Source organism: Hyalella azteca, unplaced genomic scaffold (assembly GCF_000764305.2).
Source record: "Hyalella azteca isolate HAZT.00-mixed unplaced genomic scaffold, Hazt_2.0.2 contig10885, whole genome shotgun sequence".
Classification (NCBI taxonomy): Eukaryota; Metazoa; Arthropoda; class Malacostraca; order Amphipoda; family Hyalellidae; genus Hyalella; species Hyalella azteca.
This window is the reverse complement of record NW_025940904.1, coordinates 32,663-60,188: the sequence shown is the minus strand read 5'-3', so window position 1 is coordinate 60,188 and position 27,526 is coordinate 32,663. Positions and strand designations below refer to the sequence as shown.

At 36.5% G+C, this 27,526-nt stretch overlaps 2 protein-coding genes across 4 annotated transcripts; both read right to left on the bottom strand.

Moving 5' to 3' along the window:
- Positions 1 to 1,093: 1,093 nt before the first annotated feature.
- Positions 1,094 to 8,096, bottom strand: LOC108683420. The gene is made up of 6 exons (XM_018172734.2): positions 7,945 to 8,096; positions 7,295 to 7,317; positions 6,706 to 6,835; positions 3,029 to 3,684; positions 2,515 to 2,643; positions 1,094 to 1,895 (listed from the first exon to the last, which is right to left on the bottom strand). The coding sequence occupies exons 1-6, from the start codon at positions 7,969 to 7,971 to the stop codon at positions 1,880 to 1,882; spliced, it is 981 nt and encodes a 326-aa protein (XP_018028223.1). The 5' UTR covers positions 7,972 to 8,096; the 3' UTR covers positions 1,094 to 1,879.
- Positions 8,097 to 11,858: 3,762 nt separating this feature from the next.
- LOC108683419 lies at positions 11,859 to 26,060 on the bottom strand. Of its 3 annotated transcripts, none has more exons than XM_018172731.2 (6): positions 25,917 to 26,060; positions 25,251 to 25,273; positions 24,762 to 24,915; positions 22,335 to 23,071; positions 21,823 to 21,951; positions 11,859 to 12,745 (listed from the first exon to the last, which is right to left on the bottom strand). In XM_018172731.2, exons 1-5 carry the CDS (start codon positions 25,941 to 25,943, stop codon positions 21,828 to 21,830), a joined length of 1,065 nt encoding a protein of 354 aa, XP_018028220.1. In that variant the 5' UTR covers positions 25,944 to 26,060; the 3' UTR covers positions 11,859 to 12,745; positions 21,823 to 21,827. The 3 variants fall into 3 exon arrangements, with proteins under 3 accessions (XP_018028220.1, XP_018028222.1, XP_018028219.1); XM_018172733.1 differs by lacking the exons at positions 21,823 to 21,951; positions 22,335 to 23,071; positions 24,762 to 24,915; positions 25,251 to 25,273; positions 25,917 to 26,060 and adding exons at positions 13,118 to 13,246; positions 13,747 to 14,438; positions 14,746 to 14,887; positions 15,232 to 15,254; positions 15,665 to 15,778; XM_018172730.2 differs by lacking the exon at positions 11,859 to 12,745 and adding an exon at positions 20,604 to 21,602.
- Positions 26,061 to 27,526: the final 1,466 nt, after the last annotated feature.

Sequence of the window (27,526 nt, the reverse complement as noted above, 5' to 3'; positions counted from 1 at the left end):
GCGCAGGCCGAATGATACGTCAAGTCGACGCAATAAGATGACGTGGTCGACCGTGTCAAATGCGGTCGACGGGTCGAGTAAAGCCAGTGCCGCAATGTCGCCTCGGTCTACTGCTCGCAGAATATCTGAAAGCACCTTCAGCACAGCAGGACGGTATGGTATAACATATCATTACATAGTGATGTCGGCGCTGAAGTGTAGGCTGATGTGGCCTGTCGTCGATTCTTTTACTTTTCGTGCCTTGTTTACAGCAGAGATGACGATGTGCAGGCTGGAGGCGTGGCATGAGACCGGACTGCTGAAGATGCTTATTCAGCTGTCGGGCTACAACGTGTTACAGTGGTTTCGACAAAATCGACAGGTTGAAGATGGGTCGATAGGATTTGGGATCGGAAGCGTCATGATCTGTTTTTTTTTTAATAGAAGCGTAATGTAAGCTAATTTGAAGTTAGTCGGAACAACACCATCAGTGAGGCAGCGGTTGAAAAGTTCGACCAAAAAAGGTGCTAGGGTTAGGAAATTCCTCTTAAGTATCGACGTCGGCAGCGGTTTGCTAGCACATTGCTTAAGCAGCGCGCGCACTGCAGCGATGATATAGTCAGCTGTAACGCAAGTGATTTCTTGAAGCAAGCAGTCGAACGGGCACGGTACAATTGTTGCCGACGGAGCATCAGCTGACGACGCTAGCACAGCAGAAATTTTATTAAAAAAAACCGCATGGAATTCCTCCACGCTTACGTCACCCGAAGCATCTGTATGAACTCTTCCCAGTTGTAGTTACATATATTCATTCTTTTATTTAGGTACTTAAAAAGGCACTATTTTGGTGATTTCCACAAGGCCTCAATTGCTCAAATTCAATCTATTTATCCATCATTGAAGTGAGAAATTATGTACTCGGTTTCAACATCAGCAACATAATATTTTATAACTTTTTGATTTACAAAGTGTAGTTTCATTTTGTTGTCAATCAATCGAAATCTTTCCAACGAAATACCACAAGTGGTTCATGCCATGCTTAATAAAAATAATATGGAACAACTGCATTTGGTTACAAATTAATGAAAATACGCATGTTTAGTTCAATGCAGTATATTTCTCAAACCAAAAACGAACACTCAAATAAATAGTGCACAATTCTGATGCCTTAAAAATACGAGAAGAGCAAGTGACGTGTCAGGGACCGGCAATGCGGAACTAGTCAGAAACTAGAAAACACTAACAGAAAACAAAACCCAGTTGTTGGTATCGTCCACAATACCAGACAATTCCATCAATAACAGTTTGTTAAATCGAAGATCTTGTGATATAAGGACTCACAGTTTGTATCGTAAACCTGTCACAATCGAATAAGAAACTAGCCGGAATTTTCTTTAGTCCGTCAGTGGAAAATACCAAACTGGATTAAAAGCCTTAATGACTTAAAATCGGAGTTGGCATGGTTAAAACCAACGATGACGAATATCCACTACAGCAACTGCAGTACGTTCTCCGCTATCGTGAGCTACTTATAATTCGGTGAATAGTCCAGTATTATCATTCACGGTTCTAGATCTAACGAATTCACGTCGCATTCTTGACCCATAATTGAATTACAAACAACTCATCATTCAATTTTCGGCGAGACTAGTAGATTTTATTAGAACCAAATAACAGAGGTTAAACTGCCCGGACTGCATTTGAAAACCGTCATCATGCGGGGTTTTTCGGGGCTCAATTTTTGTGCAACAAGATGGTTGTAACAAGATACAATGGTGGAAACACATTACAATGATTATAACGATTACAATGGTTTCATCGCTTCTACTACGCAGGCCATAATATTTTGGAGGTATTGCTGCGTATGAATCGTACACGGACAATCCTGTAGACGTGGTCTTTAAGCTGCATCGTTTCTGTGGAGGAATGAAGGAATGGGGAGGAACTTCAATGAAAAGAACATATGTAGAAATAATACGAACTGAAATGTTTCATAACTAAATGCTATTCTTCAGGAAATAATACCCGATACAGATTCAAAATAATATATGATGATTCTGGAACACTGCCTTAATTAGACTCTGTTTCAGGAAGGTGGGGTTGGCGTCTCGCAGTAGGTGGTGGTCGCTCACCTGCTGGTGCGGCAGGAAGATGGGGTTGGTGTCTCGCAGTAGGTGGTGGTCACTCACCTGCTGGTGCGGCAGGAATGTGGGGGGTTGGTGTATCGCAGTAGGTGGTGGTCGCTCACCTGCTGGTGCGGCAGGAAGGTGGGGTTGGTGTCTCGCAGTAGGTGGTGGTCACTCACCTGCTGGTGCGGCAGGAATGTGGGGGGTTAGTGTATCGCAGTAGGTGGTGGTCGCTCACCTGCTGGTGCGGCAGGAAGGTGGGGTTGGTGTCTCGCAGTAGGTGGTGGTCGCTCACCTGCTGGTGCGGCAGGAAGGTGGGGTTGGTGTCTCGCAGTAGGTGGTGGTCGCTCACCTGCTGGTGCGGTAGGAAGGTGGGGTTGGTGTCTCGTAGTAGGTGGTGGTCGCTCACCTGCTGGTGCGGCAGGAAGGTAGAGTTGGCGTCTCGCATTTGGTGGTGGTAGGGTTGTAGACCAAATTTCCCCTGCAGGTTGACTCAACGAATTTGTAGGTACCTCTTCTTAACCGGCACGTGTAGTATCTGTGAAGGAACGCAATTCCAACTACGTTATTCCATGGTACAATTTTGAGGGTTTTAATTTTTTTTTGCCTCATTTTGTTTAAAATGGTGTTCAGATAATTTTTAATTTATTTTATATAAACAAAGAATTTTTGTATGCAGACAGCTGGAATGTGCTGGAATCTAAACAATAGGTATAGTCTTACTATCTTATTCTGAACTGAAAAGAATTTTGTAGGTAATGTATGCATGATATGTGGTTTGCAAGCACGGCCTGAAAAGGTGCATGAACATGATAATGGCCAAAATTTACGCAATTTATCCGTAAACTAGCTGACTGAGTTGTTTTTATCAACAGCAAAAATGCGACATCTAAACCAATTTTCAGGATCAAAGAAGATCTCACCTCTCACACTTGGTCTCGTGGGGGTATCGCATATTTAAGTTGCTTGCAGAACAAACGGCTGGTTGTATAGTAGTAGTACACCCGTCCATTACGGGACACACGGATGTATCATCTTTCATTGCACAACCGTGGGTAACGCTAAAGGCCATATCAAAGCCACATTGAATTTCATCAGTAAGCGCTCCACCTATACACACAACTCCATTCGAACAGTTGGTTAAATGGGCATAAATTCCGTCAGTAGTGACGCCTTCGCAGTGATTCACCGGGAGGCTTCTGCATGTGTTTGAGATTTGATTGAAATAATTCCCTGACGTGCAGTTGTAAATGAAAATTACGTTGGTTCCTGAACAAAGCACTGCCGAGGTGCATGCAGGTTTAAGCGAGTAAAATTTTAAAGGATCGATATTTTCAGCACAAACTTCAGCTGGACTTTTCAGTCCTGATAACGATGTCTTATCAACACAAGCCCCTGCACTGCACATTTGTGTATCTGGACACTCTTGCACTGGTAGGGGAGCTTGTCCGGGGATACACGCGTGTACAATACGCGTATCGTAAGGATCACACGCGGTGGCTAGACTGCCACAATTGTTGCACACGTTGGTGCTGTTTGCAGTCACGCACAGCGCCGTGTTGCCGAACTCTTGGCAAACCTGAGGAAAAAAGTTTAAATGCTTTTATTTAATGACCATTCGCATAATTGAAACCGTACATAACTGAAGCCATATACTGTATACATGCTGAAGCCGTACATAACTGAAGCCAAACAAACCGTACATATACACAGTGGTGGGACAAATTAGGGAAACACCTGACATTTTGATATAGTAATTTTTGAAGATGTTATAAACAAAGACAATGTGACATATTTCTATGTTCTATTGTTTGTTGTTGCTGCTAATTGATATCTTATGCTTGCACAGATATTTTTCGGAAATTTTGCCAGGGGCCACAGCTATAAACTAAAAAACTGCGTTGCTACTCATTCACGCGACAACATTTCTTCACACATCGTGTCACCGACATGTGGAACAGCCTCCCCGATTACATCGTTAACGCACCAAGTACAAACGAATTCAAGAACACAATAAAACTAGATGAAGCTATGGGAAAATATATATTCATACTTGGAATGCCTATAGCACCATATCGAACCCGGTGGAAGTCTAGTAACTATTTCAAACTATCGACAGTTTGGAAAAGGTACTGGGCCATACTTTCAGAACTCGCTAAGTGAACGTAAGTACTTACGCACTATTTTCTTGTCTATGATTGGTGGATTTTGCTTGAAAGGCCGTCAATGATTGGCTGATGAACTTACGATCTCTTAACTTTTTTTGAAAGTATAGGCAACGGTCGAAGGACCTTTTTTAAGATATCCTGTGGACAAGTCACGTAAAGTACAAGAATCGGTGACAGGCCACATCAGGCTTACTCTTCAGCGCCGGCGTCACTATGTTATGTAATAACCTAACCTATAAATGGCAAACCTCTCTGACTTTCAAAGAGGCAAATTGTTGGTCTCCGTATGGCATGTTCTAGTGTGTCATGAGAAACTTCCAGAATGCTTGACGTTTCTAGAGGTACTGTCTCAAAAGTAATGACTGATTTTGAATGAGATGGAAAAAGTTCTCAGTAAAGCAAAGGTCTAGCCGAAAGTCGAAGTTGTCAGAGAGAGACCATCGGTACCCGAATCAAATTGTGAGCGACAATTCGAAATACCAAGGCTGTTAAAATTACTACGCAGACCTCAATGGACACCTACAGAACCCAGTTTCCATAAAGACTGTCCGCCGAGAGCTGAACAGATATGGATTCTATGGAAGAGCTGCAATTAGAAAGGTTTCAAAACAAATACTGCAAAGCGTTTAGAGTTGTGTGAAAGCCTCCAAAATTGGTCCTTCGAGCAGTGGAAAAATGCGATTTACTTTGAGGAATCATCGTTTACCTTATTTCCAACCTCTGGCCGAATTTACGTTTGGAGACAGCCAAAGAGTCATTTAATCCAGACTGCCTCCTCCCAACCGTAAAAGTGACGGGGGATCTGTGGCGATCAAGGGGTGCTATTTCTTGGGAATCTGGTGGACCAATGATTTCTCTTCATGGCAGAATCAACAGCCGTGACTATTTAGGAATTTTGGAGGATCAAGTTCATCCAATGGCTCAAGCACTATAGCTGTTTCCGAAGGGGAAGGCCATCTTTCAAGATGATAATGCATCGATCCATATACAGCTGGAATTGTTAAAAAATTACACTAGGTACATTTTAATGCAGTTGAGCATCTTATTTCACCCCCACGGTCACCAGAACTGAATATTATCGAGCATTTGTGGTCGATTTTATAGATGCAAGTCAAAAGTCGATTCCCGCCGCCATTGTGTTTATAAGAGCTGGAGGGAATTTTATCTGAAAAATGGCTTAAAATTCCTTTGGAAGCAATTCACAATTTGTGTGAATCAACACGTTGGAGAATTGAGGCTGGAATTGCCGCAAAAGATGGACCTACACCTTACAAAAATATATTTTATGGATTTCTCAGGTATGTCTCTTATTTTGTCTAACGCTGTATTAGATTCAAGACTCCAGGCGACAAACTCATTAGTAGTTGAAAGATACAAATTAAATTTATACTAGACATCGATTGGAAACGTGGTCAATGCATTTAATTAGAATAGATGTGGCCAATTAATCTAACGATACGCTTAAAATTACAATTAAACCTGGAATAAACCAGGTTATATTCGTATACGTATAAGACCAGGTATACATAACCTTCGTTTTCAAAGTTATGCTGTTGAGCACAAAGAAAACTATTACTTCTCCATTATAATTTGTACAATGCACTATGAGTGATACAATTTTATTGAATTTCATGTACAAGGTGGGCGTTTTAAATAAGATGATATTTGTAAGACAGTTTTAGAAAGAATTTTAACTTTGTTTCGCACGACCGTGCGTACCAGCGATCATTATATGGTACTGGACTTTGTAAGAATGTTATCCGCACTACTGCGCAGAATAGTCAGTCAAGTTAGTCGGATTAATTAGTCAAGGCCCAGCCAGTCAAGTTAGAGCACTTTGTCTCTGATGTCCCTGCGAGGCTGACTGAGCTATTATAGGCTGAGGCTGACTGAGCAGTACGCTATTCTCAGGTACGAGTGCATTTGGAATAGTGCTCTTCAATAAGCGTCTATGAATTGCATTTTAGATTATTGAATTATCTTTCTGTATTATTCATTTCGACGTGTATTTATAGTGTCATTTATATGTCTTGGCAGGACAGAGCGAAGTCCCTCTCCTCTCTGTAGTTTAATAACAGTCTAATGATGATCGCGATTATAAACTGTTGGGATTCATGAATAAATATAAAAACTTTTTATCTAGCAACTGAACCCGACATCATCACAGCCCCGATAGGGAACAGAGCCACAGGATTTCACGCTTGTGCACTTGACTTTAACTTCCTAAGATTGGCTTTTGCGAGATGGAGTGTACGTGGACTGGCTTATTTGTGTTATAGCTTCTTCGTGTTAATATTAAATTATATGCGGACTGCAAAAGACATATTCTCACGAATATCAACCGGAAACACAATAACCTATGCAATGATGCAGTCCATCACACCAATGCATCTACTGTGATCTACTTCACACTACTCAGGCATATCTATTACCTGCGATGAAGAGCACGTTGCAGCAGCGGTTAATGTCAGATCAGTGCCGCAAGTTCCTATTTGTGAACAATTCATGCAGGCAGTCATTTGTGTGGCGCTGCACTTCTTTCGCGCTGTCACCGACGCAGTCCTGTTGGTAAATGAGAATGAAGATGAATAGATACAAAATATGGATATAATAACGTATAACGTATTTTTAATACATTAACGTAATAACGTATTTGAGAAGTAACGTATATCAACTACTGCAGGAGAAGTAACGTATACCAACGTCTGAGAAGTAACGTATATCAACTACTGCAGGAGAAGTAACGTATACCAACGTCTGAGAAGTAACGTATATCAACGTCTGAGAAGCAACGTATATCAACGTCTGAGATGTAATGTATATCAACGTATGAAAAATAAGTAAAATACAAATAATGAAGATGTAAAAAAGTAGAATACCGTAAAAATGTAAAAAAAATCTGATTTTCAAGAACATAATTACACTCCTTCTCAACCAATATACAATTTTTGTTAGTAAAATGGAAAATTAATTTTTATGAACGCATCGTAATCTTCATTATGACTTTCATGATAAACTTACCCAATAAAGAGCGCAATCACTACCTGAAAAAGATAACAAAAAGGATGATATACTTTCTAAATAGAATACGAAATAAGTTCAGTAAATACTTTTTAAATTGAATAAAAATTAACGATTAACTCAGTTATGATCTTTGATGCGAGTCAACTGAAATATATATATATATAATCTTTTTACGGTTAACTTTAATGCAGACAGATAAATAGTGCATGTTTGGTTCCGGAAAATATTTTCTGCACAGATTTAATTACACAATTTCATCTCAGGGCTGTCAACAATTCAGGCAAAGTGTCTAATATTCGTGCGATATTATTAAAAAATCTGAAAATTTTATATGAATTACAGGAACGTAGGTATAATATCTTCACTTCACCTCAAACGTTGAGTTACGCAGCATGGGTAACCTTATGAATGACAAATAATGAATGAGTCCATTGGCTAAGAACTCACTTAGATCATAATTAAAATAAAATTTAAAAATTGTTCTATGACATTTCAAGATGAGAATTTTAAAAATAATTTTTATAATTATATTCCAATAGTAAAAGTCAATTATATAATAACATAAAATTATAGTAAAATTATAGTAAAAAGTAAATTATAATAGTAATAACAGTAAAAGTAATAGTAAATTATATTACAATCCACACCAGTAAGGTTCGAGTCGCCGCCGACATCGCGGAGTAAAATTATTATGTAATAATAATTATTAAGATTATTAAGATGAAAACGTCGTTTATTTTCGGTAAAACTTTGAAGTTTTTAAGGCAAGAACAAGCTTCGTGGTTGTCTCTATAGCTCGTGAACGATGAACTGCATGGTCTTCCAGCTTATTGGGCTATATAAAGACCCTAAATCCCACCCTTTTTTCCATACATAATTTGTTATAATAAAAATCTATTCATTTTATTAAACGGTCAGGTGTGAGGTTGCCATTAATGCGAACCATTGAAGTTCACATGATGGCCTTGGTGGGCCTAAGCAATTTTAGGGCCTTGGAAATTTAAATGGGCTTTGGAGAAATTTTTTCCTCCAAGAGAATTTTAAAAAATTCAAATATATAGAGTGAGACCCAGATTTTTATATTGTGATCACGACTGAATTGTTCAATTAACTGATTTCTTTTGAAGTAATATTTTTATTTTATTTTTTTAAATATATATTATTTTGCCACCAATATAATGCCGTGATATTCTCCACATTTTAAAATAGTCGCGAACAATACGTGTCATTATTGACATCAATAAAACACCAAAGACTAAGCCGCACCATTCATTAAATTTCACAGTATTCACTGATAATGAAGTCTCAATTCACTAATACTAATACCTCTATTCACTGATACAATACACTTCAATTCACCGATACAATACACTTCAATTCACTGAGAATCAAAGCCCTGTGAGTCACCCACTTATCCAACCTTGAAATGCTGCAATGTTAATAACTGTGAAACTATGGGCCAGATTTTTATATATTTTACATTTTTATAGCGCGGAAGACTAAACTGGTCTCTCAAAAATATGCAAATAATTTTTATACATGAAGCGACACTTTTCTTAGTCCCAAGACCAACAAATTAGAAGCTCCGAAATTCGAAGCTCTTTAGAGAATATTTATGAAATTTTATGTAGAAAATTATGAGATTATTCAATATAAAAAGGCCAGTTTGTCAGTAAACACTCACGTTTAAACTATTTATTCCACGCGTATAGTCATATTACTGTTTGTTCCGCAGGTGTAGGTGATAATGTTTGCTATAATGTACCTATAAATTTATAATATATGTACCAATTAATTAATTATATGTACCAATATAATGTTCGTTCTGTAAATAAATATGTGTGGAACTGTGAGTCCACACGTATTTATGTATAATGTTCGTTCCGCATATATCTATGTACACCCTTAATTAGAATGTAATGAGAAACCCTTAATTTTTCTGAAAATTCAGCATCCGACTATGGTTTTTATTTATGGACAACTGCCAAGTGCCAAGCCCTTCAAAGTATTTCAAAGAATCCCCTTCAAAGGATTCACTTTAAAGGATTCCCTTCAAAGGATCACCTTCAAAGGATCCCCTTCAAAGGAATCCCTTCAAATAATCCCCTTCAAAGGAATCCCTTCAAATAATCCCCTTCAAAGGATTCCCTTCAAAGGATCCCCTTCAAATGATTCCCTTCAAAGGATTCCCTTCAAAGGATTTCAAAGAATTCCCTTCAAATGATTCCCTTCAAAGGATTCCCTTCAAAGGATTTCAAAGGATTCCCTTCAAAGGATTTCAAAGGATCCCTTTGAAACAATATATATGCCGCAGATTGATCACCCCTGATTGATTAAGTCACCCCTACCTCACCCCTCCCTCACCCATGAGTGGACAGGAGGGTTTTGTTGACAGATCTCCAAACATATTCTGATATTTCGTACCGTTCCAAAATAGTGATAATATAATAATATATAAATACACAATGATATAAAAATTATAAATACACTGACAATATGTATAATTTATTATCAGTGATGACGAGAAACAAAAGTGCGCCCAAAAAATGCAGTGCAATCTAAAATGATCCAATTGAGTTAACCTAAATTTGGTAAGCGCGAAAAATCATGGAGTTATTTGCGTTTTCATATATACTTGAATTATTAGTATTTCGCGTCCCCTGAATCACTGATGAATTGATGAAGAACATATGAATAAAAAAAGTCACTGACAAAAACAAGTTTTCGGACGTTATTAAATTAATTACCACCGATAATATAATAGATATGAGTTATAAAGTTGTATTTCCTGGAGGCGGCTAAATATTGTGCTTGTCTCTCTGTTTTTGGGCCCCTGACTTTGTTGCCGCAAATGTCAAATAATTGAAGCGCTAGTTTCATTGTTATTAATTGTCTTATGAAATTATCTATAGTGCATAAACTTTTAATGGCTGCAGTATAAAATATTATGATAACAACTCCTGAAGATAATTTATTTTCCTCGACAAAATAATGCATACTCCATGCATGTCATCTTTTCAATGATTCTAAATTTTTAGAAAGTTATATAGTTACTTATTCTGTGGCTAGTAATTATAAGCGAAGGCATATTTTCATACAACCATGATATAAATTGACAGTAAAGTTAGAATACCTTCAAATGGAGGTAAGGCTCGGACGAATTTGTCGTAAATTATTGATCCGGAATTAATAATAGTAATTCAATTTATAATGCAATTAAACTTATTATACCATTAAACTTATAATGCAATTAAACTTATCATAGCATTGAACTTAAAATGCAATTAAAGTTATAATACCATTAAACTTATAATGCAATTAAACTTATAATAGCATTGAACTTAAAATGCAATTAAACATATTATACAATTAAACTTATAATAGCATTAAACTTATAATACCATTAAACATATTATACAATTAAACTTATAATAGCTTTAAACTTATAAAACCATCAAACTTATAATACCATTAAACATATTATACAATTAAACTTATAATAGCATTAAACTTTCAATACCATTAAACTTTCTTCATTTAACATATAATACCTTTAAACTTATAGTACCATTAAACTTATAATAGCATTAAACTTATAATATAATTAAACTTATAATTTATAATACCATTAAACTTATAAAACAATTAAACTTCTTTACATGATTGCTTACCATGTTGATTGAACACCCAGAAAATGAATGGGTCACATTGTACAAATAGTACACAAACTTTCATTAATCGCAGTATGGCGTAGCACTGACACGCCCTTTTGCCGTGCCAAACTGAGTCAGGCTGACCCACACTAATGCAAAAAGTGCAGCGCTATTTACATATCGAATATGCGTGGTGTTAAGTAGCCAATGGAAGCAAGTGCAAGTGGTCACCCAAGTTTAGTCTGCGGTTAAGTTGAAGGTTGCAAGTTCAAAATACGTAATAAAGATATCAATAAAAGAAAACTTTTTTCTAACTACAGCTAAATGTATTTTTGCCTGGTCATTTCGTCCTTTATACGAAGAAAGAAAAAGAACTCTGCCTTTCTTGCAATAATATTACATGTCTTTACGAAATGCAAGGTTACTTATGTTCAAAGTTCAATAAATCAAGTTTTTTTTACTGATATTCGGTCTAAAAAAATGAAGAATACGTAATCATGATAATTGGTAATATTACCAGAATTTTAAACATTTTGTAGCTTCAGCAACTGACTTATTTATCACATGGATTTTCACTATTTTTGTTCACTAAGAGAGTCGTCATATAACATTGGACTTAAATTTCTCTACATTAATCTTTTTAACTATCAATTAAAGTATGAAATTTTATATCTGGATTAAACACCAGCGACCAAACTATTTCGTTTTGATCGTTAAAACTTTGTTTTATCTTATTTTTAAACGATCGAAATTATTTCATCGAAATGCCGCCGTTTGTTCGGTATTGAAGATTATTAAAGGACAAGATGGTCACGGTTATTAATGATTGAATAATATGATTATGGTCACGCTTATTAAAGGGCAAAACCATAAAAGCTGCTGGTTTCAAAAGAATAAAAATACGCATGTTTAGTTCAATACAGTTTATTTCCCCAACCAAAACGGACACTCAAATAAAAAGAACACACTTCTGATGCCTTAAAATACGAGAGGAGGAAGTGACGTGTCTACGACCACGACGGTACGGACTAGTAATGCGGGAACTGGTCAGAAACTCGAACATACTTGCAGAATCAAAAGTCCGACAACCCAGTTGTTAGTATCTTCCACAATATCAGACAATTCATACAACAACGGTTTGTAAAATCAAGGATATTGAGATATAAGGTCTCACTGTTTACATCGTATACCTGTCACTAACGAATATGAAACTGGATTCACAACCGTAGTTGAAATTGCGATCGTCATGCCGGCCTTCCCTTCAGTCTGTCATTTGAAGATACTAAACTGGATTATGAGACTTTATTACATAAAGTCGCAGTTGGCATTATCAGAAGCTTGAGAATATCTTTTCTGATCCATGATAGAGAATCGTCAGAGCTACTGCAGTACGTTCTCCGCTATCATGAGCTACTTATAATTCAGTGAATAGTCCAGTATTACAGTTCACGGTCCTAGACCTTCCGGATTCACGTCGCATTCTTGATCCATGCGCGAATTTACAAACAAAACATCATTCAACATTTGGAGAGACTAGTAGGTTTTTTTAGAACCAATATTAGAGGTTGGACTGGATTTGAAAACGGTCATCAAGTGGGATGTTTCTGGGCTCAATTTTATGTGGTTACTAATGTTGTAACAAGTCGTCACAATGGGGGAAACAAGTTACAATGAGGGAAACAAGTTACAATGGTTGCGTCCTTAGCTACGAAGGCCATAAAATTTCGGTGGTGTTGCTGCGTATGAATCTTGTACGAACAATCCTGTAGACGTGGTCCTCTAAGCTGCATCATTTCTGTGGAGAAATGAAGGAAAAGGAAATGAAACCCAACGCAGGTTCAACAGAATATTTGACGATTTTGGAACAGTGCCTGAGACTCTGTCTCTGGTGCGGCAGGAAGGTGGGGTTGGTGTCTCGCAGTAGGTGGTGGTCGCTCACCTGCTGGTGCGGCAGGAAGGTGGGGTTGGTGTCTCGCAGTAGGTGGTGGTCGCTCACCTGCTGGTACGGCAGGAAGGTGGGGTTGGCGTCTCGCAGTAGGTGGTGGTCGCTCACCTGCTGGTGCGGCAGGAAGGTGGGGTTGGTGTCTCGCAGTAGGTGGTGGTCGCTCACCTGCTGGTGCGGCAGGAAGGTAGAGTTGGTGTCTCGCAGTAGGTGGTGGTCGCTCACCTGCTGGTGCGGCAGGAAGGTGAGGTTGGCTTCTCGCATTTGGTGGTGGTAGGGTTGTAGACTAAAGTTCCCTTGCAAATTGACTCAATATATCTGTAGGTACCTCTTATAAAGCGGCACGTGTAGTATCTGCACAAGAAAACAATTAAATTCAGTATTCCACGGAACACGGATTTATTATTCCGCAAATTTGGCGCTTGGATTATTTTTATAAAAAAAACAGAAGATAAGAAATATAAAACAATTGTGATTGTTGATTACGATCTTAAAAGGTATTGAGATAATTCATAATTTCTGTTATATTAACTGTGAGTTATCGTACAGATACTGCAGGAATGTGATGGTATCTGAGTGACTGGTATTGTCTAAATATTTAATTCTGTGATGAAAAGATATATATTGATAGTTTAGGCACGACAACGGAGTTGGGAACCCGACCTGAAAAGGTCCATTAACGTAGGTTAAGGTTCAATTCACGGTTCAAATAGTTCAATTCAAGTTAAGGTTCACCATTAAAGGTTCAATTCACATAATTATCAAAGTAACTTTTGTCAAAATCACTTTTTCACTTTTATCCATATCATAAGTTTGGTAACTTGAACTTTTGTTAGCGTCGAGAAAGATCTTACCTCTCACACTTGGTCTCGTGGGGGTATCGCTTGTTGACGTTGCTGGCAGAACAAATGGCTGGTCGCGCAGTCGTCGTAGATGATCCATTTCCGCTGTTATTAGTGGTGATACATCCGTCCATTTCGGGACACACGTGAGATGCTGATCTAACAATACAACCGTAGTCAGTAATACTGAATACCTGTCCAATGCCACATTCAATTTCAGTGACAACCGCACCACCTTGACACACAACTCCATTCGAACAGTTGGTTAAATGGACCGAAATTCCATCAGCCGTGACGCTTTCACAGTGGTTCACCGGGAGACTTTTGCATAAATTCAACCTTTGATTGAAATAATTCCCTGACGTGCAGTTGTGAATATACGCTACGTTGGTTCCTAAACATAGCACTCCCGAGGTGCATGCTGGTTTTAGTGAATAGAATTTTATAGCATCACCATTTCCAGCACAAACTGCGGCTGGAGTTATCGGGACTGATATCGATGTGCCATCAACACAAGCTCCTGCTCTGCACACCTGTGTAGCTGTACAATCTTGCAGTTTGATGGGAGGCATCCCGGGGATACACACATGTGCAATTAGCGGATTGTAAGGATCACACGCGGTGGGTTGGCTGCCACAATTGTTGCACGCGTTGGTGCCACTTGCAGGTACGCACACCGCCGTGTTGCCGTATTCCTGGCAAACCTAAGAAAAAAACATTTGAACGCTTCTACTTAAGGCCCAACTTCATAATTGAAACCGTAAGAAATTATTAGATAACATACGTACAGATATATGTACGAGTATAAAAGAGACTCCGCGAAATGAACGAAGAAGCAGTTTAGTGAAACAAAGTAAATATAGACTTGGATTGTAAATATTGTAATGTGTAAATGTGATGATACAAACTGTAAATGTGGTGATACAAGCTGCAAATATGGCGACACAAAAAAGTGATACAATGACTTCTGTATTGTTGCAGTCCTACACAATACTCAAGTTTAACTATTACCTGCGATGAAGTGCACGTTGTAGGAGGGGAAGCAGGGATTAAGTAGAGAGAAATTGGGTCACACCGTCCTACTTCTAAACAACTAATGCAGGCAGTTGTTTGCCCGGTTCTGCACTTCCCTTGCGCAGTCACCGACGCCATCCTGTTGGTAAATGAGAATGAAGGTGAATAGATCACACGTCTAGAAACTTGAAACATAGAAAAGCCTGAAATATTGCGTGTATAAACGTCCAAAAATAAACGTAAATAAACGTGTAAAAATTAAAGCGTATAAACTTGTAAAAACTAAGGTGTATAAACGACTGAAAAGAAACGTACGAATAAGAAGTAAACGAATTCGTTTAAGTATGTAAACGAATCTTTTCATGTTGACGTTCGTTGTAACGCAAAAAACGGTTTGTGGCATCCGAATGGTGCGATATATTTTGAGTATGTGAAAATAAATAGAGATATCTTTATATAATAACTTCCATTATTTTAACGTACCCAACGAAGAGGGCAACCGCCACCTGGGGAAGAAAATAAAAAGTGTACTTCACTTTTTGTATTTCCGCTTATTCTTCTAAAGACATCCAAATGTTCAATTATGTTCGGTATTAGAGAGTAATTCCGAACGAAGGTTCCATTTCACAATTTGAACGAAATTGGTACAAGCAATTAATTACTAAACATGATTGTATGGTATAGACGACATCATGATTATATGCATTTAAAGTATGTAGATAATTTTAGCATATGAACCAAAGATTACCGTAAGATTACAAAATATATAACAAATGAATCGATTGACCGAAGAATCAAACAGGAACGTATGAACAAATAATAAAATATACATGAAGTAGCGACATTTTAACAAGTAAATTGTACGATAAATGCTATTCGCTAGAATCGATTATTTTAATATAAACCCGTGACTAACCAGCCATGTTCGAGTCGCCACAAACATCTCTATATAAAATGTTAACTTCTTTCTTTTCGGCAAAAGTGCGAAGTTCAGGACAAGAACGAGGCTCGCGGTTGTCCCTGTAGCTCGTGGACGATGAACTGCATGGTCTTCCAGCACACTGGGCTATAAATTGATCATAAATGCCTCATTTTTCATCATGCATAATTTACTTATAATTAAGATCTATTCACCGTATTGAAAGGCAAAGTGTCCGGTAGTCGGCTTACACGTAAAAGAATACATTAATTTCTCGGGTACAATAGAATTTCAAAGTGCCATTTTAATTAGAAAAAAAAATAATCATTAGAGTAAACTTTGAATCTTTGGTACTATGATCGTGACTGACTTCATTAATAAATTTATTTCTTCTACAATCAATCTTTGTATTACATTCATGCCAAAATCGATTGTGCTAACATTAGATCACCGACCGTCAAATTCTCCAAAAATTTTAACAGTGGCCGCGAATGTATGCCTCTTTTCACATCAATAAAATGACAAGCCTTGAGCCTCGCTATTCAATAAGTCCTGCTACCCTGGCCCTCTGCTGTCACTCAGTATTAGTATTCGCTTCTGTGCCTCTCAATTCAATGACAATTAAAGCCAAATATCTATTTTTTAGAGGATTTTTAGATTTTTTAGATCTCTATGTTTAGAGTGATGTGTATTTATTCCGAAGGCTATGTTGAGCTCCGCATCAGAATTTTAATTGGTAAATGCAATTTTAACAATCCATCAACCTCAATATTCATGTAAGATTTTTTTCAGTAACAAATGCACAAATTTAACAAAATGGACCAGATAACCTCAGATTTTCTAAATAATCCAATCAATTAGAACATGAATGCGTGATTCATGAGACGCTAAATGTCCCTCTAATGTTTATTGCTCAATGTCGCTATAAAAAAGATTATGAATCTAGTAAAATTGAGATTTTTCGTTCCGGTTGTCCTGAAATAATGAAAAATATCCACAAGTTCCAGCTGAAATAAACAATTTGTTAGTTTACAAGCGTGAGCAATTGAGATTGTATTTAAAGTAAAAATAGATTTCATAAAGGTTTTATGCTTTCTATTAGAGCTCCGAATAGTTATGGAATATTGCATTAGAAATTCCTATATTTATTCAAACGAATAACTTAATGATGTATTCTACACATAAATATTTTAAAAGCAAACAATCACATGTTACACAAATAGGTGCTGGAGGTAACTGAGGGCTTCAATAAATATATGTGAGTATTCCGATCTTATTTATACATAACTGCCAGCTGGTCAATAATAGGACTATGTTGCGACGGCCCGCAATAATGTCATCTCCATGTGCAGTGAAATATTTATTGATCGGCGTTAACAAAACAAACTTGAAACAAATCCACTAAGTAAAAGTTTTATATATAAATAATAATAATAATAAAGTCCTACAAAATAACCCACAAGGACACACATGACCGTAAAATCCTTTGGAAGAAATGCTGATTGATTTATTATCTGGCGAATTAGCTAGTGTTAGTGTCATTGTTGCTTAATTAGTTACTTGACCAACGTGTAACTGGTAATTAATTATAACTAGTGAATGTGTTGGAGGTGATTGATTACTCAAACGGCGAATGATATAAAGAAATAAAAAGATCGAATTTACTTGACCGCAGACAGCGTGGAAATATTGTGCAGTTATGTACGCTTCCATCTATCCATAATTATGTCCATATTCAATAATTACGTGAATAATATTAATTATTATTCATGTGAATAACGTGAATTGTGCGTCCCCCCTCAACCTGTGGAATAATTCATTTATAGAAGCCGAACTGGCAAAACCAATTCTGAGCCAACCACTTTTCTATGAAGTTTTTGGTATGGTTATGAGAACCGATAATATCTAACAGACAAGCCAGCAAGTTGTATTCCCCCCAACGATGATGGAAAAATTCTCAGTTGCCCGTTCTTATGCCTTCTAACTTATGGACGTAAATATCAGAGAATTATGACACAGGTTATATTATAATATTGGCTCAGCCTGAAATTAACAAATTTTTGAGAACCACTTATAGTAGTAGTATAATAGTGTCGGCGTTGAAGAATAGGCTCATTTGACTTAGCGCGACCATTGGCTCATTAACTTTGATATGAAAGTTCATCCTTGAATTAAAAGACAACTTAAAAGCAGTAAAATTCGTACAGAGAAGCCACATCACTTACTACGATATAATCTATAGGCATGGGCTGCGGTGACCTTATTTGAACATTCATAGGTTCATAATTATATGCATAAAATACGACTTCAAAGGCCTAAAAGCTGTCATCTCGTCTGAGGCCCTGATGATCCCCGAGTTGAGACACCTGCATTGATGCACCTCGACAAATTGCAACACCAGAATACTGGCGTCAATTTTCGCGTCGTCATCACCAGTACAATGCAGCATGGAAATTTTTTTGCAAGAATCGGGTGGTTAAACGTCACTAAGAGATTTACTAAACTATAAAAGAGTAAATCCATCTCTTCGAACTCTGCTTTTACTCGCACGTGTGCTAATTCATGTATATGTTATGTTTATTTCTCTGGAAAGGTTTCTGTTTGTTTTGAACATGCGAGCACATATTCAGCGGCTTGAGCGACGCGTTGGACTCGTCGGGGCATTCTGCTCCTCAACTTTATATTTGAGCATATAAGCTCAAGCTTTTATAAACTTAACAATAACATATATTATATAAACGAGTATATATATTTTTGGCCCAGTGACGTAAGCAAAATTGTTAAAAAAAGTAAAAAGAACTTAACCTGGCTGGACCTAACCTTAGTAGAAAGGTGTCAAGCAACGTAAAGAAGGGTTTTATACACACCTAAACCTAACTCTAACCCTAACCTAAGGAGGTTGGCGTTTTTTAGAATGTTCAGTAGTGTAGTTCATTTATTTTCGTGTCCGGTTTTTAAGTACAAACTAATTGCAGAGTTAATAACCGGACTCGATATTGTCCGGTTTTCTAACCCCTATCCGGTAATGTTACCAATTTTGTCCGGTAATTGTTCGAAATTCTTATAAGTAAGAATTAAATTGTCACTATAAGAATTAAATAAATTAATAATTACATTACTTAATTAAATTAAAGAATTCTTATATATAAGAATTTCGAACAATTACCGGACAAAATCGAGATATATATATATATATNAACTCCTCATCTCCACAGATTGGACTCCAGCTATCTATCTTCTGACTACCGGATTTGTCTGAACTCTGAAAGAATTTTCCGAGTAATTTTTGGTCCAAAATTGTACTGTTGTATCCTAGTTACTTATATTATGTACTTATTTCCACCAAAATTTCAATGTTTAATGCTTCTTTAACTTGAAAATGAATGTTTGTTGCATTCGAAACGTCGTTAATAAATAAGAATTACTTCCTGAAACTTGCCTTTTAATCTACCGTCCATCCGAAGAAAAGTTCCATTCACTGATAATATATATAAATATATATAAATATATATAAATATACTCGCAAACGAAGGCAAAATCGAAAAAATTGTCTCGAGCTAAACATCACCGTTGGAGAGTTAAGTATTCACATACGAAGTTTCTTTCAAATCTGTTCAGTATTTTAGGAGAAATTCAATGCTCACTGCGAATTTAAGCACGAATTGCTGTTTAAATTACGAATGAGTTAAAAGTGGAAAGAAACTTGCAAACGATGGCAAAATCTAAAAAAAATGTCACGAGCTAAACATCACCGTTGGGAGTTTAGGTGTCTATATGCAAAGTTTCGTTCAAATCTGTACAGTAGTTTAGAAGAACTGTCATGCTCACTGCAAATTTCGGCACGTATTGTCATATAACTCAGGAATGAAGGTGAAATTCCAAAACTGTTCACGAGCTGAACATCACCGTTAGGTCCTAATGAATACGTGTACCGAGTTTTATCGAGCTACGTTCATTACTTTGGGAGATATTCCATGCTCACTTAATTTGGGGAGACCGACCGCAAGTCCGGCCGCGAGTTCGGCCGTAAATTTGTTCGAGACGTGCTTGTTGCAGAATAGCGTTCATCTTTTTTTGTGTCGTACTATTAGCAAATACTAATCATAAGTAGATTCTGCGACATGGGTACATTCCGCGACAGTAATTGTGCGACCTTTTGTCGCACAATATGCCAAAAATGTGGCGAAGTATGAGTCCACTTATCCAGACTTTAATTATTTTTTTCTAAGTTGCAAAAAATATTTTTTAAAAACTTGACTTGGCTGGACCTAACTCCAGTAGAAAGGTCTCTTGCAACGTAAAGAAGGGTTCTAGACGCACCTAACCCTAACTCTAATCCTGACCTAATGAGGCTAGCGTTTTTTTGATGTCCGGTAATGGAGTTCATTAATTTATTTCCGCGTCAGGTTTTTAAGTACAAACTAATTGCAGAGTATATTACCAGACGCGATTTTGTCCGGGTTCCTAAATTCAACAGATTTTCTTTACTACATGCCATTTTTTTGATTGCGAAATTACTAACACAATTTTTCCTAATATTCAGTTAGTAATATTTGGTATAACGTATGTAAAACAGGCACTTTAGATAGTTCTTAATTTTATTACCATTTCGGCCGTTTTCGGCAGCTTATTTACTTGATATATTGTATCACAAGCGTTTTCATTATTTTTGTTGAGTAATCTAAAGTAAAAGTAGAATAAATCATTGGACTTCTAAATTCTTAGTGTAATAAGTATTTTTTTCAACTACCATAAAAGTATGTAGTTTTATGATTGGTTTCAATACCAGCAACATAAATATGTTGCTTTCAATTATTTACTAATGTTGGCATACGATTGCAATTCTTTCGTCGAAACGCTGCAGTTTGTTCAAGCCACGATCTACGATGGACAATTCAACAACTGCAGTTGGTTACAAAAGATAAAAATACGCATGTTTAGTTCAATGCAGTTTATTTCCCCAACCAAAACCAACACTCAAATAAAAAGAACACACTTCTGATGCCTTAAAATACGAGAGGAGGAAGTGACGTGTCTACGACCACGACGTCAGGGACTAGTAATGAGGGAGCTGGTCAGAAACTCGAACATACTTACAGAGTCTAAAGTCATACAACCCAGTTGTTAGTATCGTCTACAATATCTGACAATTCATACAACAACAGTTTGTAAAATAAAAGATCTTGAGATATACGGTCTTACAGTTTGCATCGTATACCTGTCACTAGTAGATATAAAACTGGATTCACATGTAAATCTAGTTTTGGGATTCCAGTTTTGGATTTTGGACAGGCTAAAGAAAATGTCGGCACGGCATTTTCTTTAGCCTGTCCAAAATCCAAAACTGGAAATCCAAAACTGCCTGTCAGTTGAAGCCTGTCAGTTGAAGATACTAAACTGGATTGTAAGTCTTTATTACATAAAATCAGAGTTGGTATTGTCAAAAATTTGAGAATATCCCCTTTCCGATCCATAATAAGGCATCGTGAGAAACACTCCAGTACGTTCTCCGCTATCGTGAGCTACTCATTATTCAGTGAATAGTCCAGTATTACAGTTCACGGTCCTAGATCTTCCGGATTCACGTCGCATTCTTAACCCGTGCACGAATTTACAAACAAAACATCATTCAACTTTCCGCGAGACTAGTAGGTTTTTTAGAACCAAATAACAGGGGACTGGACTGACAGGACTGGATTTGAAAACGGACATCAAGCGGGATTTTTCTGGGCTCAATTTTATGTGGTTACTAAGATTGTAACAAGTTACAATGTGGGGAAACAAGTTACAATGGGGGAAACATATTACAATGGTTGTAGCGATTACAATCGTTGCTTCGCTTCTACTACGAGGGCCATAAAATTTTGATGGTGTTGATGCGTATGAATCTTGCACGGACAATCCTGTAGACGTGGGCCTCTAAGCTGCATCAATTCTGTGGTGAAGTGGAGAAAAGGGAAAGGACTTGGTAAGTATGCAATGAATACAACATGTATAGAAATAATACGACCTGAAATGTTTCAAAACTGGACGCATTCTTCAGGAAATGAAACGCGATGCAGGTTCAACAGAATATATGATGATTTTGGAACCGTGCCTGAGACTCTGTTTCGGAAGGTGTTGTTGTTGTCTCGCAGTAGGTGGTGGTCACCCACCTGCTTTAGCGGCCGGAAGGTGTGGTTGGTGTTTCGCAGTAGGTGGTGGTTCGGTTGTAGACCATATTTCCACTGCAGATTAACTCGACGTACTTGTAGATACCACTTATTAAACGGCACGTGTAGTATCTGCAAAAGAACGCAATTTAATTCACTTTTTCCCGCGGAAAAATGTTCATCCCATTACAATTACTTCAAAATTTGTAGAAACTTCGTGATTCGATAATTTCTAATTTATGTTATTTTTCAATGTGTTTTCGTACAGAGACTACATGACTACTAGTGTCTAATGAATCGTTATAGTCAAACCCTCTAATTATGCGAAGAAAAATGTAAATGTAAATCCCTTAGTTATGATTATTGTGTTCAGAACAGGGCACAAAAAGTCGCATAAACAAGTTCATGGCATGAATGCCACTCAGTTTACCCTTAAACTGGTGGATTTATTTACTTGTATCAAGTATCAGTAACTTTAACGCGTCAACCTTCGTCAGTGTTGAGGAAAATCTCACCTCTTAGGATCGGACGGGTGGGGATAGCGCTTGTTGACGTTGCTGGCTGAACAAGGAGGTTTATCAGTGGTTGGTGGTGTAGTTGTGGTGGACGATGTTCCAGTACCGCTGGTGGTGTTTACGGGACCACTGGACGCGAAAGTACATCCGTCCATATCGGGACACCCTGAAGGTGCTGGAGGTGTTGGTCTAACAATACAACCGTTGCCAATACTACTGAATACCTCCCCAGCGTCACATTCAATTTCACTTTCAACCACCCCACCTTGACACACAACAAACTTCGAACAGTTGGTTAAATGAGGTGAACTTCCATCAACGGTGATGCCTTCACAGTGATTCACCGGAAGACTTTTGCACGTGCCCGATATTTGATCGAAATAATACCCTGAAGAGCAGTTGAAAATGAAGTCTACGGTCTTTGCTAAACATAGCACTCCCGAGGTGCATGTAGGTTTGAGCAAAAAAAATTTAGGTTCAGTAGCAAGAGCTTCATTTTTATTGCAAACTGCGGCTGGACTATTTGGGTCTGATGTGCCACCAACACAAGCTCCTGCGCTGCACGTTTCTGCACCTGAACACTCTTTCATTTTGATGGGAGCTTGTCCGGGTCTACACGTGTGTACAATAAGCGGGTTGTAGGGATCACAGCCTTTGGGTTGGTTGCCACAATTGTTGCACACGTTGGTGCTACTTGCAGGCACGCACACTGCCGTGTTGCCGGTCTCTCGGCAAACCTTAGAAAAAATAATTTGAACTCTTTTACTTAACGCCCATTTCCATAATTGAAACCGTACAATATTATTAGAAAAGACACTGTACAAATGTATGTACGAGTAAACGCAAATATGCGTATAAAAAGTACTTTTTAAAAACCAGACTTCTAAAGAGGCCGGTGTCAAAGGTGTTACACATGTACAATGAATTTCTTCTTCTATTTTTTACAACACTTCTCTTCAACTTCACTTCTTGTTGTTTGTTTGTTTGTTTGTTTGTTTGTTTGTTTGTCTGCTACAAATCTTGTAATCAAAATTTAACACACTTCTACTTATCCTATCGATCTGAAATTTTGCACACCTGTGTAAAGTTGAAGACAATGCATGAATCAAATGTCAAAATAAATGGTTTTAAAAATTAAAAAAACATTCAAAATTAAAAAAATTGAAAAAATAATTTTGTCAGTTACAAATCTTATAACTGATATTTGACACACTTTTACCTGTCTAATTGATCTGAAATTTTGCACACGTGTGAATTCAGAGGCAATGAATGAATCAATTAATAGAATAAATAATTTTGAGAAAAAAATTTATATATTAAAAAAAATTTACATATTAAAAAAATTGAAAAATTAATTTTTTAATATTTGAAAATTAAATGAGAAATTCATTGTACATCTGTAAGATTGGAGAGACAGGATTCTCTGGAAGTGTTGTTTTTGAAAAATAATTTTTAAACGTATATTTGACTTAATTAGTATAAAAAAATTAATATATTTTACATATATAAAAATTTTCATTTTCTTTAAATTATGTATTCTGTCAATTCATTCATGCATTGTCACCGATTTTACGCAAATGTACAAAATTTCAGATCGATTGGCCAGGTAGCAGTGTGTTAAATATCGATTACAAGATTTGTTACAGACAGACAAGAAGTTAAGTTAAAGAGAAGTGTGGTAATAATATGCGTTTAAAAATTACTTTTAAAAGACACAACATTTCTGGAGAATTCGGTGTCTTGGATGTTACACATGTACAATGAATTTCTAATTTTCTTTTCAAATATTAAATAATTTGCTTTTAAAAATTACTTTTTAAGGATAACACTTCTAAAGAATCCAGTGTTTCCGATGTTACACATGTAAAATTAATTTAATATTTTATTTTTAAATATTTTTAAAAACTTAAATTTTTTATTGTAGATAAAAATTTAAATTTTCAAAATTATTTATTCTGCCAATTGATTCATGCATTGTCTCCGACTTTACGCAAGTGTACAAAATGTCAGATCAATTACACAGGTAGATGAGTCAAAAATATAGATTATAAGATTTGTAGCGGACAAAATTATTTTTTTCACATTTTTTTTATGTATAAATTTTATTTAATTTTCTAAATTATATATTCTGTGAATTTATTCATGCATTGTCTCCAACTTTACGCAAGGGTGCAAAATTTCAGATCAATTGGAGAGGTAGAAGTGTATTAAATGTTGATCATAAGATTTGTTGCAGACAAACAAACAACGAGAAGTGAAGTTAAAGAGAAGTATTGTAAAAAATGACTCTGGGACCCGAACCCAGGAGCATTATATTGATACGGAGTAATTATTTAAAGACTTCGTTTATAAATGTGGTGCTACAAAAATGTGATACAATAACCTCTACATTGACGCAATCCTACACAATAGTCAGCTATATATTACCTGCGATGAAGTGCACGTTTTACCGCCAGTCGAGGTTAATTCCTGAGTAGCTGAGGCGCAAGTTCCTACTTGTGAACAACTCATACAGGCAGTTATTTGCCCGGTTCTGCACTTCCGTGGAGGTGTTGTATCTGCAGTATGCACAGACGACATCCTGTTGGTAAATGCGAATGAAGGCAAATAGAACACAGGTCTAGAAACCTGAAAAATAGAAATGCTTGAAATATTGCGTGTATAAACGTCCGAAAAGCCAAGTAAATAAAGGTGTAAAAATCAAAGTGGATAAACGTCTGAAAAGAAACGTACAAGAACGTCTGAAAAGTATGCGAATACGTTTATGTATGTAAACGAATTTTTTTTTTCAAGTTGACTTTCGCTGAAACACGAAAAAAGACGGTCTGTGGCATTCGAAAGGTGCAATATATTTTGAGTCTGCGAAAAACAAATAGAGATATTTTTTATATATAATAACTTCCATTATAAACGTACCCAACGACGAGGGCAACCGCCACCTGGGGAAGGAAATAAAAAGTAAGCTTTAATTTTTGTAGAAATTAAAAAAAATATAACTCAGTACTCACTGCAGTGAGTGACAGAGAGCGCATTTTCTCGTCGACAAAAACGTGGTCACGGACGGACAGACGGACAGATAAACAGACGGACATGGCGAGCACAATAGTGCATTTTTTTCAGAAATGAGAAAATGCGCAAAAAACAGTTGACCGTTTAATTGTGTCAACACATGGAGTTTAATTGAGTCAATTGAATTAATTATAAACTTTTTCCTTTTATTCTTATAAAGACATACAAGAGCTCAATTATGTTCGGTTACAGAAAGTAATATCGAACGAAGGTTCCATTTCACAATTACTAAATCATAACTAAACATGATAATTAATGACAGCAAGATTATATGCGTTTAAAGTATGCTCACTTTACAGGTAGTTTTAGCATATGAACTAAAGGTAACCCTAAGATTAAAAAAAACATATATTGAATGAATTAAATGACCAAATAATCCGACAGTAACGTAGGAACAGATAATAAAAGATACATGAACAACATTTTATAAAGTAGCAATATTTTAATAAGTACATTTTACAATAAAAACTTTTTCGTTACAATTGATTATTTTATTATAAAGCCGTGACTAACCAGCCATGTTCTAGTCGCCACCAACATCTCTAGATAAAATGTTATCTTCTTTCTTTACAGCAAAAGTGCGAAGTTCAGGACAAGAACGAGGCTCGTGGTTGTCCCTGTAGCTCGTGGACGATGAACTGCATGGTCTTCCAGCACACTGGGCTTTAAATAGGCCATAAATTTCACCCATTTTCCCGAATATAATTCACTTATTATAAAATTTATGATGTTATTGAACGGATAAGTGTCAGGTTGTCGTTAATGGGAAGCATTCAGGTCCACGCCTATAGGCGTGAATAGGCCTACGCTCAATGACATATTCAATAGACATTTTTCTCTAGTAACAAAATCACGAAAAATCTTAAATCGACTGATATGCAAACTTTTCTATTGAAGTCATGACTGAGCTCATCATAAAATTTATTTCACTCAGATATAATCTATTGTGATTACAACTATCGTCATCCCTGAAAATTATCCACTATTTAAAACTGAAGGGAAATTCGTACCACTTTTTACGTCAATAAAACCAGTAAAGACTTAGCCTCGCCATTCAATAAACCTCTTTCTTGGCGCTGAACTGTCACTCATTATCAGTATACGCTTTTTCCACCTCAATTCACTGATAATTTAACCTCAATTCATTAATAATTTAATCTCAATTCATTGATGATAATTACAATCAAAGCCCTAAGACTTATCCCCTTCATCCGTCTATAAAAGCCACAATCTCCAACATTAAAGTTCCCATGTACCAAATTTTTAACAAGTCGGAGGATTAAATCTTATGTCCATAAAACTAGATGATATTTGAATCTATAAGAGGAGACATTTTTGTTTTTATGTTATACAAAAAACTGTTTATACGTGCAAAATATTTTCAGCTGTTTCAGCGGGAGAATTTACAATAATTTTTTCAATCAATAACAAATGGTTTTTAATTTTTTTAACGATTTTCTGAATGCTGAGTGGGTTTCATGAACTCAACAATGCATAATAAATCTGGTTCAGTATTCAGGTTAGTTTGTATAAATATATGAATCCAATAGCAAAGTAACCTGTGACATTCGACAAAATTTAATAGTTAAAGTGAATGGGCGTAATAAATGAGATTGTAAATAAATATTTCAGTTAGAATTTAAGTTAAAAAAGAACAATTATTAATTATAATCACATAAAATTGCGAAATTTTTTGCTCCTGTTATGTTGAACCTCTGAGAAAATATCCAAAAGCTCTTACTCAATTGTGCGTTTAGTAATAATATTACAGCAGCTTGAAGAATTGAAAGTTTGTTTGTTCAAAAAATTTTGTTTCTTGGTTCCATAAGTCAAATTAGGGGATCTGAGTATTACATGTAACGTTGATAGTGAAATCCGTAGATTTTATTGATAGGAAAACGTCCTCGAGTTTTTCTATTTATGAAAAACTTTCATACATTCTGCTACGGCCTTAAGAACGAATATTGATCTTTACTCTTCATGAATGACATACAATGTTATAATGTAAGGGAAATGATGAGAAACGTGACACTGCCTGAGTGGCCGAGTGGTGGTCATAAAATTAGAATTAGATTCAGCTTTAATTAATTAATACCGCTAATTAATTACAGTGTCCACATTAT